The sequence below is a fragment of the Microchirus variegatus genome, assembly GCF_963457635.1.
Source record: "Microchirus variegatus genome assembly, chromosome: 8".
Taxonomy (NCBI): domain Eukaryota; kingdom Metazoa; phylum Chordata; class Actinopteri; order Pleuronectiformes; family Soleidae; genus Microchirus; species Microchirus variegatus.
Genome location: NC_139809.1, coordinates 2,715,599 through 2,732,852, shown reverse-complemented (window position 1 = coordinate 2,732,852; position 17,254 = coordinate 2,715,599). Strand labels below are relative to the sequence as shown.

Below are 17,254 nucleotides of genomic sequence, written 5' to 3'. Positions count from 1 at the left end.
ACAGCCAACAACCAGAACAGAGTCGACATCCATTCCAACTACACCTGCTACAGCAACTCCACATCCAACTACAACAGCAACATCCACAACACCTCACAGTGAGACTCCTACTTCAACTCTATGGTCAAGAACAACAAGAGAATCTACATCCATTCCAACCACACCTGCTACAGCAACTCCACAGCCAACTACAACAGCAACATCCACAACACCTCACAGTGAGACTCCTACTTCAACTCTACAGCCAACAACCAAAACAGAATCAACATCAATTCCAACTACAACTGTTATAACAGAAACAATGCCAACTTCAACCACAATATCTACAACCCCTTACACTGAGTTTCCTATTTCAACTGCAGGGCCAACAACCAGAACAGAATCGACATCCATTCCAACCACATCTGCTACAGCAACTTCACAGCCAACTACAACAGCAACATCCACAACACCTCAAAGTGAGACTCCTACTTCAACTCTACAGCCAACAACCAGAACAGAGTCGACATCCATTCCAACTACAACTGTTATAACAGAAACAATGGCAACTTCAACCACAAAATCCACAACCCCTTACACTGAGCCTCCTACTTCAACTCTACAGCCAACGACCAGAACAGAATCAACATCCATTCCAACCACATCTGCTACAGCAACTCCACAGCCAACTACAACAGCAACATCCACAACACCTCACAGTGAGACTCCTATTTCAACTCTACAGCCAACAACCAGAACAGAGTCGACATCCATTCCAACTACAACTGTTATAACAGAAACAATGCCAACTTCAACCACAAAATCCACAACCCCTTACACTGAGCCTCCTAGTTCAACTCTACAGCCAACAACCAGAACAGAATCAACATCCATTCCAACCACACCTGCTACAGCAACTCCACAGCCAACTACAACAGCATCATCCACAACACCTCACAGTGAGACTCCGACTTCAACTCTACAGCCAACAACCAGAACAGATACTACATCCATTCCAACTACAACTGTTATAACAGAAACAATGCCAACTTCAACCACAAAATCCACAACCCCTTACACCGAGCCTCCTAGCTCAACTCTACAGCCAACAACCAGAACAGAATCGACATCCATTCCAACTACAACTGTTATAACAGAAACAATGCCAACTTCAACCACAAAATCCACAACCCCTTACACTGAGCCTCCTACTTCAACTCTACAGCCAACAACCAGATCAGAATCAACATCCATTCAAACCACATCTGCTACAGAAACTCCACAGCCAACTACAACAGCAACATCCACAACACCTCAAAGTGAGACTCCTAGTTCAACTCTACAGCCAACAACCAGAACAGAGTCGACATCCATTCCAACTACAACTGTTATAACAGAAACAATGCCAACTTCAACCACAAAATCCACAACCCCTTACACTGAGCCTCCTACTTCAACTCTACAGCCAACAACCAGATCAGAATCAACATCCATTCAAACCACATCTGCTACAGCAACTCCACAGCCAACTACAACAGCAACATCCACAACACCTCAAAGTGAGACTACTAGTTCAACTCTACAGCCAACAACCAGAACAGAATCGACATCCATTCCAACCACAACTGTTATAACAGAAACAATGCCAACTTCAACCACAAAATCTACAACCCCTTACACTGAGCCTCCTACTTCAACTCTACAGCCAACAACCAAAACAGAATCAACATCCATTCCAACTACAACTGTTATAACAGAAACAATGCTAACTTCAACCACGAAATCTACAACCCCTTACACTGAGCCTCCTACTTCAACTCTACAGCCAACAACCAGAACAGAATCAACATCCATTCCAACTACAACTGTTATAACAGAAACAATTCCAACTTCAACCACGAAATCTACGACCCCTTACACTGAGCCTCCTAGTTCAACTCTACAGCCAACAACCAGTACAGAATCAACATCCATTCCAACTGCAACTGTTATAACAGAAACAATGCCAACGTCAAACACAAAATCTACAACCCCTTACAGTGAGACTCCTAGTTCAACTCTACAGCCAACAACCAGAACAGAATCAACACACATTCCAACCACAACTGTTATAACAGAAACAATTCCAACTTCAACCACAAAATCCACAACCCCTTACAGTGAGACTCCTAGTTCAACTCTACAGCCAACAACCAGAACAGAATCAACACACATTCCAACCACAACTGTTATAACAGAAACAATTCCAACTTCAACCACAAAATCCACAACCCCTTACAGTGAGACTCCTAGTTCAACTCTACAGCCAACAACCAGAACAGAATCGACATCCATTCCAACCACACCTGCTACAGCAACTCCACAGCCAACTACAACATCAACATCCACAACACCTCACAGTGAGACTCCTACTTCAACTCTACAGCCAACAACCAGAACAGAATCAACATCCATTCCAACTACAACTGTAATAACAGAAACAATTCCAACTTCAACCACAAAATCCACAACCCCTTACAGTGAGACTCCTAGTTCAACTCTACAGCCAACAACCAGAACAGAATCGACATCCATTCCAACCACACCTGCTACAGCAACTCCACATCCAACTACAACAGCAACATCCACAACACCTCACATTGAGACTCCTACTTCAACTCTACAGCCAACAACCAGAACAGAGTCGACATCCATTCCAACTACAACTGTTATAACCGAAACAATGCAAACTTCAACCACAAAATCTACAACCCCTTACACTGAGCATCCTACTTCAACTCTACAGCCAACAACCAGAACAGAATCAACATCCATTCCAACTACAACTGTTATAACAGAAACAATGGCAACTTCAACCACAAAATCCACAACCCCTTACACTGAGCCTCCTACTTCAACTCTACAGCCAACAACCAGAACAGAATCAACATCCATTCCAACCACACCTGCTTCAGCAACTCCACATCCAACTACAACAGCAACATCCACAACACCTCAAAGTGAGACTCCTAGTTCAACTCTACAGCCAACAACCAGAACAGAATCAACATCCATTCCAACCACAACTGTTATAACAGAAACAATGTCAACTTCAACCACAAAATCCACAACCCCTTACACTGAGCCTCCTAGTTCAACTTTACAGCCAACAACCAGAACAGAATCGACATCCATTCCAACCACAACTGTTATAACAGAAACAATGCCAACTTCAACCACAAAATCTACAACCCCTTACACTGAGCCTCCTACTTCAACTCTACAGCCAACAACCAGAACAGAATCAACATCCATTCCAACTACAACTGTTATAGCAGAAACAATGGCAACTTCAACCACAAAATCCACAACCCCTTACACTGAGACTCCTACTTTAACTCTACAGCCAACAACCAGAACAGAATCAACATCCATTCCAACCACACCTGCTACAGCAACTCCACAGCCAACTACAACAGCAACATCCACAACACCTCACAGTGAGACTCCTACTTCAACTCTACAGCCAACAACCAGAACAGAGTCGACATCCATTCCAACTACAACTGTTATAACAGAAACAATGCCAACTTCAACCACAAAATCCACAACCCCTTACACTGAGCCTCCTACTTCAACTCTACAGCCAACAACCAGAACAGAATCAACATCCATTCCAACCACACCTGCTACAGCAACTCCACAGCCAACTACAACAGCAACATCCACAACACCTCAAAGTGAGACTCCTAGTTCAACTCTACAGCCAACAACCAGAACAGAGTCGACATCCATTCCAACTACAACTGTTATAACAGAAACAATGGCAACTTCAACCACAAAATCCACAACCCCTTACAGTGAGACTCCGACTTCAACTCTACAGCCAACAACCAGAACAGAATCAACATCCATTCCAACCACACCTGCTACAGCAACTCCACAGCCAACTACAACAGCAACATCCACAACACCTCAAAGTGAGACTCCTAGTTCAACTCTACAGCCAACAACCATAACAGAGTCGTCATCCATTCCAACTACAACTGTTATAACAGAAACAATGCCAACTTCAACCACAAAATCCACAACCCCTTACACTGAGCCTCCTAGTTCAACTTTACAGCCAACAACCAGAACAGAATCAACATCCATTCCAACCACACCTGCTACAGCAACTCCACATCCAACTACAACAGCAACATCCACAACACCTCAAAGTGAGACTCCTAGTTCAACTCTACAGCCAACAACCATAACAGAGTCGACATCCATTCCAACTACAACTGTTATAACAGAAACAATGCCAACTTCAACCACAAAATCCACAACCCCTTACACTGAGCCTCCTAGTTCAACTTTACAGCCAACTACCAGAACAGAATCGACATCCATACCAACCACAACTGTTATAACAGAAACAATGCCAACTTCAACCACAAAATCTACAACCCCTTACACTGAGCCTCCTACTTCAACTCTACAGCCAACAACCAGAACAGAGTCGACATCCACTCCAACTACAACTGTTATAACAGAAACAATGCCAACTTCAACCACGAAATCTACAACCCCTTACACTGAGCCTCCTACTTCAACTCTACAGCCAACAACCAGAACAGAATCAACATCCACTCTAACTACAACTGTTATAACAGAAACAATGCCAACTTCAACCACGAAATCTACAACCCCTTACACTGACCCTCCTACTTCAACTCTACAGCCAACAACCAGAACAGAATCAACATCCATTCCAACCACAACTGTTATAACAGAAACAATGCCAACTTCAACCACAAAATCTACAACCCCTTACACTGAGCCTCCTACTTCAACTCTACAGCCAACAACCAGAACAGAATCAACATCCATTCCAACCACACCTGCTACAGCAACTCCACAGCCAACTACAACAGCAACATCCACAACACCTCACAGTGAGACTCCTACTTCAACTCTACAGCCAACAACCAGAACAGAATCAACATCCATTCCAACTACAACTGTTATAACAGAAACAATGCCAACTTCAACCACAAAATCCACAACCCCTTACACTGAGCCTCCTAGTTCAACTTTACAGCCAACAACCAGAACAGAATCGACATCCATTCCAACCACAACTGTTATAACAGAAACAATGCCAACTTCAACCACAAAATCTACAACCCCTTACACTGAGCCTCCTCCTACTTCAACTCTACAGCCAACAACCAGAACCGAGTCGACATCCACTCCAATTACAACTGTTATAACAGAAACAATGCCAACTTCAACCACGAAATCTACAACCCCTTACACTGAGCCTCCTAGTTCAACTCTACAGCCAACAACCAGAACAGAATCAACATCCATTCCAACCACAACTGTTATAACAGAAACAATGCCAACTTCAACCACGAAATCTACAACCCCTTACACTGAGCCTCCTAGTTCAACTCTACAGCCAACAACCAGAACAGAATCAACATCCATTCCAACTACAACTGTTATAACAGAAACAATGCCAACGTCAACCACAAAATCTACAACCCCTTACACTGAGCCTCCTACTTCAACTCTACAGCCAACAACCAGAACAGAATCAACATCCATTCCAACCACACCTGCTACAGCAACTCCACAGCCAACTACAACAGCAACATCCACAACACCTCACAGTGAGACTCCTACTTCAACTCTACAGCCAACAACCAGAACAGAGTCGACATCCATTCCAACTACAACTGTTATAACAGAAACAATGCCAACGTCAACCACAAAATCTACAACCCCTTACACTGAGCCTCCTACTTCAACTCTACAGCCAACAACCAGAACAGAATCAACATCCATTCCAACCACACCTGCTACAGCAACTCCACAGCCAACTACAACAGCAACATCCACAACACCTCACAGTGAGACTCCTACTTCAACTCTACAGCCAACAACCAGAACAGAATCAACATCCATTCCAACTACAACTGTTATAACAGAAACAATTCCAACTTCAACCACAAAATCCACAACCCCTTACACTGAGATTCCTAGTTCAACTCTACAGCCAACAACCAGAACAGAATCGACATCCATTCCAACCACACCTGCTTCAGCAACTCCACATCCAACTACAACAGCAACATCCACAACACCTCAAAGTCTGACTCCTACTTCAACTCTACAGCCAACAACCAGAACAGAGTCGACGTCCATTCCAACTACAACTGTTATAACCGAAACAATGCCAACTTCAACCACAAAATCTACAACCCCTTACACTGAGCCTCCTACTTCAACTCTACAGCCAACAACCAGAACAGAATCGACATCCATTCCAACCACACCTGCTACAGCAACTCCACAGCCAACTACAACAGCAACATCCACAACACCTCACAGTGAGACTCCTACTTCAACTCTACAGCCAACAACCAGAACAGAGTCGACGTCCATTCCAACTACAACTGTTATAACCGAAACAATGCCAACTTCAACCACAAAATCTACAACCCCTTACACTGAGCCTCCTACTTCAACTCTACAGCCAACAACCAGAACAGAATCGACATCCATTCCAACTACAACTGTTATAACAGAAACAATGGCAACTTCAACCACAAAATCCACAACCCCTTACACTGAGCCTCCTACTTCAACTCTACAGCCAACAACCAGAACAGATTCGACATCCATTCCAACTACAACTGTTATAACAGAAACAATGCCAACTTCAACCACAAAATCCACAACCTCTTACACTGAGACTCCTACTTCAACTCTACAGCCAACAACCAGAACAGAATCAACATCCATTCCAACCACACCTACTACAGCAACTCCACAGCCAACTACAACAGCAACATCCACAACACCTCACAGTGAGACTCCTACTTCAACTCTACAGCCAACAACCAGAACCGAATCGACATACATTCCAACCATACCTGCTTCAGCAACTCCACATCCAACTACAACAGCAACATCCACAACACCTCAAAGTGAGACTCCTAGTTCAACTCTACAGCCAACAACCAGAACAGAATCAACATCCATTCCAACTACAACTGTTATAACAGAAACAATGCCAACGTCAACCACAAAATCTACAACCCCTTACACTGAGCCTCCTACTTCAACTCTACAGCCAACAACCAGAACAGAATCAACATCCATTCCAACCACACCTGCTACAGCAACTCCACAGCCAACTACAACAGCAACATCCACAACACCTCACAGTGAGACTCCTACTTCAACTCTACAGCCAACAACCAGAACAGAATCAACATCCATTCCAACTACAACTGTTATAACAGAAACAATTCCAACTTCAACCACAAAATCCACAACCCCTTACACTGAGATTCCTAGTTCAACTCTACAGCCAACAACCAGAACAGAATCGACATCCATTCCAACCACACCTGCTTCAGCAACTCCACATCCAACTACAACAGCAACATCCACAACACCTCAAAGTCTGACTCCTACTTCAACTCTACAGCCAACAACCAGAACAGAGTCGACGTCCATTCCAACTACAACTGTTATAACCGAAACAATGCCAACTTCAACCACAAAATCTACAACCCCTTACACTGAGCCTCCTACTTCAACTCTACAGCCAACAACCAGAACAGAATCGACATCCATTCCAACCACACCTGCTACAGCAACTCCACAGCCAACTACAACAGCAACATCCACAACACCTCACAGTGAGACTCCTACTTCAACTCTACAGCCAACAACCAGAACAGAGTCGACATCCACTCCAACTACAACTGTTATAACAGAAACAATGCCAACTTCAACCACGAAATCTACAACCCCTTACACTGAGCCTCCTACTTCAACTCTACAGCCAACAACCAGAACAGAATCAACATCCATTCCAACTACAACTGTTATAACAGAAACAATGGCAACTTCAACCACAAAATCCACAACCCCTTACACTGAGCCTCCTACTTCAACTCTACAGCCAACAACCAGAACAGATTCGACATCCATTCCAACTACAACTGTTATAACAGAAACAATGCCAACTTCAACCACAAAATCCACAACCTCTTACACTGAGACTCCTACTTCAACTCTACAGCCAACAACCAGAACAGAATCAACATCCATTCCAACCACACCTGCTACAGCAACTCCACAGCCAACTACAACAGCAACATCCACAACACCTCACAGTGAGACTCCTACTTCAACTCTACAGCCAACAACCAGAACCGAATCGACATACATTCCAACCATACCTGCTTCAGCAACTCCACATCCAACTACAACAGCAACATCCACAACACCTCAAAGTGAGACTCCTAGTTCAACTCTACAGCCAACAACCAGAACAGAATCAACATCCATTCCAACTACAACTGTTATAACAGAAACAATGCCAACGTCAACTACACAATCTACAACGCCTTACACTGAGCCTCCTACTTCAACTCTACAGCCAACAACCAGAACAGAATCAACATCCATTCCAACTACAACTGTTATAACAGAAACAATGCCAACTTCAACCACAAAATCTACAACTCCTTACACTGAGCCTCCTAGTTCAACTCTACAGCCAACAACCAGAACAGAATCAACATCCATTCCAACTACAACTGTTATAACAGAAACAATACCAACTTCAACCACAAAATCTACAACCCCTTACACTGAGCCTCCTACTTCAACTCTACATCCTACAACCAGAACAGATTCGACATCCATTCCAACTACAACTATTACAGAAACAATGCCAACTTCAACCACAAAATCCACAACCCCTTACACTGAGACTCCTACTTCAACTCTACAGACAACAACCAGAACAGAATCAACATCCATTCCAACCACACCTGCTTCAGCAACTCCACATCCAACTACAACAGCAACATCCACAACACCTCAAAGTGAGACTCCTAGTTCAACTCTACAGCCAACAACCAGAACAGAGTCGACATCCATTCCAACTACAACTGTTATAACAGAAACAATGCCAACGTCAACCACAAAATCTACAACGCCTTACACTGAGACTCCTACTTCAACTCTACAGCCAACAACCAGAACAGAATCAACATCCATTCCAACTACAACTGTTATAACAGAAACAATGCCAACGTCAACCACAAAATCTACAACGCCTTACACTGAGCCTCCTACTTCAACTCTACAGCCAACAACCAGAACAGAATCAACATCCATTCCAACCACACCTGCTACAGCAACTCCACAGCCAACTACAACAGCAACATCCACAACACCTCACAGTGAGACTCCTACTTCAACTCTACAGCCAACAACCAGAACCGAATCGACATACATTCCAACCACACCTGCTTCAGCAACTCCACATCCAACTACAACAGCAACATCCACAACACCTCAAAGTGAGACTCCGAGTTCAACTCTACAGCCAACAACCAGAACAGAATCAACATCCATTCCAACTACAACTGTTATAACAGAAACAATGCCAACGTCAACCACAAAATCTACAACGCCTTACACTGAGCCTCCTACTTCAACTCTACAGCCAACAACCAGAACAGAATCAACATCCATTCCAACTACAACTGTTATAACAGAAACAATGCCAACTTCAACCACAAAATCTACAACTCCTTACACTGAGCCTCCTAGTTCAACTCTACAGCCAACAACCAGAACAGAATCGACATCCATTCCAACTACAACTGTTATAACAGAAACAATGCCAACTTCAACCACAAAATCCACAACCCCTTACACTGAGCCTCCTACTTCAACTCTACAGCCAACAACCAGAACAGAATCAACATCCATTCCAACTACAACTGTTATAACAGAAACAATGCCAACTTCAACCACAAAATCTACAACTCCTTACACTGAGCCTCCTAGTTCAACTCTACAGCCAACAACCAGAACAGAATCGACATCAATTCCAACCACACCTGCTACAGCAACTCCACAGCCAACTACAACAGCAACATCCACAACACCTCACAGTGAGACTCCTACTTCAACTCTACAGCCAACAACCAGAACAGAATCAACATCCATTCCAACTACAACTCTTATAACAGAAACAATTCCAACTTCAACCACAAAATCCACAACCCCTTACACTGAGACTCCTAGTTCAACTCTACAGCCAACAACCAGAACAGAATCGACATCCATTCCAACCACACCTGCTACAGCAACTCCACATCCAACTACAACAGCAACATCCACAACACCTCACAGTGAGACTCCTACTTCAACTCTACAGCCAACAACCAGAACAGAGTCGACATCCATTCCAACTACAACCGTTATGACCGAAACAATGCCAACTTCAACCACAACATCCACAACACCTCACAGTGAGACTCCTACTTCAACTCTACAGCCAACAACCAGAACAGAATCAACATCCATTCCAACTACAACTGTTATAACAGAAACAATTCCAACTTCAACCACAAAATCTACAACCCCTTACACTGAGCCTCCTACTTCAACTCTACAGCCAACAACCAGAACAGAATCGACATCCATTCCAACCACACCTGCTACAGCAACTCCACATCCAACGACAACAGCAACATCCACAACACCTCACAGTGAGACTCCTACTTCAACTCTACAGCCAACAACCAGAACAGAGTCGACATCCACTCCAACTACAACTGTTATAACAGAAACAATGCCAACTTCAACCATAAAATCCACAACCCCTTACACTGAGACTCCTACTTCAACTCTACAGCCAACAACCAGAACAGAAACAACATCCATTCCAACCACACCTGCTACAGCAACTCCACAGCCAACTACAACAGCAACATCCACAACACCTCACAGTGAGACTCCTACTTCAACTCTACAGCCAACAACCAGAACAGAATCAACATCCATTCCAACCACAACTGTTATAACAGAAACAATGCCAACTTCAACCACAAAATCTACAACCCCTTACACTGAGCCTCCTACTTCATCTCTACAGCCAACAACCAGAACAGAGTCGACATCCATTCCAACTACAACTGTTATAACAGAAACAATGCCAACGTCAACCACAAAATCTACAACGCCTTACACTGAGCCTCCTACTTCAACTCTACAGCCAACAACCAGAACAGAATCAACATCCATTCCAACTACAACTGTTATAACAGAAACAATGCCAACTTCAACCACAAAATCTACAACCCCTTACACTGAGCCTCCTAGTTCAACTTTACAGCCAACAACCAGAACAGAATCGACATCCATTCCAACCACAACTGTGATAACAGAAACAATGCCAACTTCAACCACAAAATCTACAACCCCTTACACTGAGCCTCCTACTTCAACTCTACAGCCAACAACCAGAACAGAGTCGACATCCACTCCAACTACAACTGTTATAACAGAAACAATGCCAACTTCAACCACGAAATCTACAACCCCTTACACTGAGCCTCCTACTTCAACTCTACAGCCAACAACCAGAACAGAATCAACATCCATTCCAACCACAACTGTTATAACAGAAACAATGCCAACTTCAACCACAAAATCTACAACCCCTTACACTGAGCCTCCTACTTCATCTCTACAGCCAACAACCGGAACAGAGTCGACATCCATTCCAACTACAACTGTTATAACAGAAACAATGCCAACTTCAACCACAAAATCTACAACTCCTTACACTGAGCCTCCTAGTTCAACTCTACAGCCAACAACCAGAACAGAATCAACATCCATTCCAACCACACCTGCTACAGCAACTCCACAGCCAACTACAACAGCAACATCCACAACACCTCACAGTGAGACTCCTACTTCAACTCTACAGCCAACAACCAGAACAGAATCGACATCCATTCCAACTACAACTGTTATAACAGAAACAATTCCAACTTCAACCACAAAATCCACAACCCCTTACACTGAGACTCCTAGTTCAACTCTACAGCCAACAACCAGAACAGAATCGACATCCATTCCAACCACACCTGCTACAGCAACTCCACATCCAACTACAACAGCAACATCCACAACACCTCACAGTGAGACTCCTACTTCAACTCTACAGCCAACAACCAGAACAGAGTCGACATCTATTCCAACTACAACCGTTATAACCGAAACAATGCCAACTTCAACCACAAAATCTACAACCCCTTACAGTGAGCCTCCTACTTCAACTCTACAGCCAACAACCAGAACAGATTCGACATCCATTCCAACTACAACTGTTATAACAGAAACAATGCCAACTTCAACCATAAAATCCACAACCCCTTACACTGAGCCTCCTACTTCAACTCTACAGCCAACAACCAGAACAGAAACAACATCCATTCCAACCACACCTGCTACAGCAACTCCACAGCCAACTACAACAGCAACATCCACAACACCTCACAGTGAGACTCCTACTTCAACTCTACAGCCAACAACCAGAACAGAATCAACATCCATTCCAACCACACCTGCTTCAGCAACTCCACATCCAACTACAACAGCAACATCCACAACACCTCAAAGTGAGACTCCTAGTTCAACTCTACAGCCAACAACCATAACAGAGTCGACATCCATTCCAACTACAACTGTTATAACAGAAACAATGCCAACTTCAACCACAAAATCCACAACCCCTTACACTGAGCCTCCTAGTTCAACTTTACAGCCAACAACCAGAACAGAATCGACATCCATTCCAACCACAACTGTGATAACAGAAACAATGCCAACTTCAACCACAAAATCTACAACCCCTTACACTGAGCCTCCTACTTCAACTCTACAGCCAACAACCAGAACAGAGTCGACATCCACTCCAACTACAACTGTTATAACAGAAACAATGCCAACTTCAACCACGAAATCTACAACCCCTTACACTGAGCCTCCTACTTCAACTCTACAGCCAACAACCAGAACAGAATCAACATCCATTCCAACCACAACTGTTATAACAGAAACAATGCCAACTTCAACCACAAAATCTACAACCCCTTACACTGAGCCTCCTACTTCATCTCTACAGCCAACAACCGGAACAGAGTCGACATCCATTCCAACTACAACTGTTATAACAGAAACAATGCCAACTTCAACCACAAAATCTACAACTCCTTACACTGAGCCTCCTAGTTCAACTCTACAGCCAACAACCAGAACAGAATCAACATCCATTCCAACCACACCTGCTACAGCAACTCCACAGCCAACTACAACAGCAACATCCACAACACCTCACAGTGAGACTCCTACTTCAACTCTACAGCCAACAACCAGAACAGAATCGACATCCATTCCAACTACAACTGTTATAACAGAAACAATTCCAACTTCAACCACAAAATCCACAACCCCTTACACTGAGACTCCTAGTTCAACTCTACAGCCAACAACCAGAACAGAATCGACATCCATTCCAACCACACCTGCTACAGCAACTCCACATCCAACTACAACAGCAACATCCACAACACCTCACAGTGAGACTCCTACTTCAACTCTACAGCCAACAACCAGAACAGAGTCGACATCTATTCCAACTACAACCGTTATAACCGAAACAATGCCAACTTCAACCACAAAATCTACAACCCCTTACAGTGAGCCTCCTACTTCAACTCTACAGCCAACAACCAGAACAGATTCGACATCCATTCCAACTACAACTGTTATAACAGAAACAATGCCAACTTCAACCATAAAATCCACAACCCCTTACACTGAGCCTCCTACTTCAACTCTACAGCCAACAACCAGAACAGAAACAACATCCATTCCAACCACACCTGCTACAGCAACTCCACAGCCAACTACAACAGCAACATCCACAACACCTCACAGTGAGACTCCTACTTCAACTCTACAGCCAACAACCAGAACAGAATCAACATCCATTCCAACCACACCTGCTTCAGCAACTCCACATCCAACTACAACAGCAACATCCACAACACCTCAAAGTGAGACTCCTAGTTCAACTCTACAGCCAACAACCATAACAGAGTCGACATCCATTCCAACTACAACTGTTATAACAGAAACAATGCCAACTTCAACCACAAAATCCACAACCCCTTACACTGAGCCTCCTAGTTCAACTTTACAGCCAACAACCAGAACAGAATCGACATCCATTCCAACCACAACTGTGATAACAGAAACAATGGCAACTTCAACCACAAAATCTACAACCCCTTACACTGAGCCTCCTACTTCAACTCTACAGCCAACAACCAGAACAGAGTCGACATCCACTCCAACTACAACTGTTATAACAGAAACAATGCCAACTTCAACCACGAAATCTACAACCCCTTACACTGAGCCTCCTACTTCAACTCTACAGCCAACAACCAGAACAGAATCAACATCCATTCCAACCACAACTGTTATAACAGAAACAATGCCAACTTCAACCACGAAATATACAACCCCTTACACTGAGCCTCCTACTTCAACTCTACAGCCAACAACCAGAACAGAATCAACATCCATTCCAACCACACCTGCTACAGCAACTCCACAGCCAACTACAACAGCAACATCCACAACACCTCACAGTGAGACTCCTACTTCAACTCTACAGCCAACAACCAGAACAGAATCAACATCCACTCCAACTACAACTGTTATAACAGAAACAATTCCAACTTCAACCACAAAATCCACAACCCCTTACACTGAGATACCTAGTTCAACTCTACAGCCAACAACCAGAACAGAATCGACATCCATTCCAACCACACCTGCTACAGCAACTCCACATCCAACTACAACAGCAACATCCACAACACCTCACAGTCTGACTCCTACTTCAACTCTACAGCCAACAACCAGAACAGAGTCGACGTCCATTCCAACTACAACTGTTATAACCGAAACAATGCCAACTTCAACCACAAAATCTACAACCCCTTACACTGAGCCTCCTACTTCAACTCTACAGCCAACAACCAGAACAGAATCAACATCCATTCCAACTACAACTGTTATAACAGAAACAATGGCAACTTCAACCACAAAATCCACAACCCCTTACACTGAGCCTCCTACTTCAACTCTACAGCCAACAACCAGAACAGATTCGACATCCATTCCAACTACAACTGTTATAACAGAAACAATGCCAACTTCAACCATAAAATCCACAACCCCTTACACTGAGACTCCTACTTCAACTCTACAGCCAACAACCAGAACAGAAACAACATCCATTCCAACCACACCTGCTACAGCAACTCCACAGCCAACGACAACAGCAACATCCACAACACCTCACAGTGAGACTCCTACTTCAACTCTACAGCCAACAACCAGAACAGAATCAACATCCATTCCAACCACACCTGCTTCAGCAACTCCACATCCAACTACAACAGCAACATCCACAACACCTCAAAGTGAGACTCCTAGTTCAACTCTACAGCCAACAACCATAACAGAGTCGACATCCATTCCAACTACAACTGTTATAACAGAAACAATGCCAACTTCAACCACAAAATCCACAACCCCTTACACTGAGCCTCCTAGTTCAACTTTACAGCCAACAACCAGAACAGAATCGACATCCATTCCAACCACAACTGTGATAACAGAAACAATGCCAACTTCAACCACAAAATCTACAACCCCTTACACTGAGCCTCCTACTTCATCTCTACAGCCAACAACCGGAACAGAGTCGACATCCATTCCAACTACAACTGTTATAACAGAAACAATGCCAACTTCAACCACAAAATCTACAACCCCTTACACTGAGCCTCCTAGTTCAACTCTACAGCCAACAACCAGAACAGAGTCGACATCCATTCCAACTACAACTGTTATAACAGAAACAATGCCAACGTCAACCACAAAATCTACAACGCCTTACACTGAGCCTCCTACTTCAACTCTACAGCCAACAACCAGAACAGAATCGACATCCATTCCAACTACAACTGTTATAACAGAAACAATGCCAACTTCAACCACAAAATCTACAACTCCTTACACTGAGCCTCCTAGTTCAACTCTACAGCCAACAACCAGAACAGAATCCACATCCATTTCAACCACACCTACTACAGCAACTCCACAGCCAACTACAACAGCAACATCCACAACACCTCACAGTGAGACTCCTACTTCAACTCTACAGCCAACAACCAGAACAGAATCGACATCCATTCCAACTACAACTGTTATAACAGAAACAATTCCAACTTCAACCATAAAATCCACAACCCCTTACACTGAGCCTCCTACTTCAACTCTACAGCCAACAACCAGAACAGAAACAACATCCATTCCAACCACACCTGCTACAGCAACTCCACAGCCAACTACAACAGCAACATCCACAACACCTCACAGTGAGACTCCTACTTCAACTCTACAGCCAACAACCAGAACAGAATCAACATCCATTCCAACTACAACTGTTATAACCGAAACAATGCCAACTTCAACCACAAAATCTACAACCCCTTACAGTGAGCCTCCTACTTCAACTCTACAGCCAACAACCAGAACAGATTCGACATCCATTCCAACTACAACTATTATAACAGAAACAATGCCAACTTCAACCATAAAATCCACAACCCCTTACACTGAGCCTCCTACTTCAACTCTACAGCCAACAACCAGAACAGAAACAACATCCATTCCAACCACACCTGCTACAGCAACTCCACAGCCAACTACAACAGCAACATCCACAACACCTCACAGTGAGACTCCTACTTCAACTCTACAGCCAACAACCAGAACAGAATCAACATCCATTCCAACCACACCTGCTTCAGCAACTCCACATCCAACTACAACAGCAACATCCACAACACCTCAAAGTGAGCCTCCTAGTTCAACTTTACAGCCAACAACCAGAACAGAATCGACATCTATTCCAACCACAACTGTGATAACAGAAACAATGCCAACTTCAACCACAAAATCTACAACCCCTTACACTGAGCCTCCTACTTCAACTCTACAGCCAACAACCAGAACAGAGTCGACATCCACTCCAACTACAACTGTTATAACAGAAACAATGCCAACTTCAACCACGAAATCTACAACCCCTTACACTGAGCCTCCTACTTCAACTCTACAGCCAACAACCAGAACAGAAACAACATCCATTCCAACCACAACTGTTATAACAGAAACAATGCCAACTTCAACCACAAAATCTACAACCCCTTACACTGAGCCTCCTACTTCATCTCTACAGCCAACAACCGGAACAGAGTCGACATCCATTCCAACTACAACTGTTATAACAGAAACAATGCCAACTTCAACCACAAAATCTACAACCCCT

At 43.7% G+C, this 17,254-nt stretch overlaps 1 protein-coding gene across 1 annotated transcript in view; it reads left to right on the top strand.

Moving 5' to 3' along the window:
- LOC310930640 (mucin-2-like) overlaps positions 1 to 17,254 on the top strand; it is a gene marked incomplete at both ends in the record, with an annotated part of 45,487 nt that overhangs the window by 13,516 nt on the left and 14,717 nt on the right. The window contains one exon of the mRNA XM_083893675.1: positions 9,245 to 9,338. Coding sequence (XP_083749801.1) covers positions 9,245 to 9,338 — 94 coding nt within the window. The remainder of the gene's footprint in view (positions 1 to 9,244; positions 9,339 to 17,254) is intronic.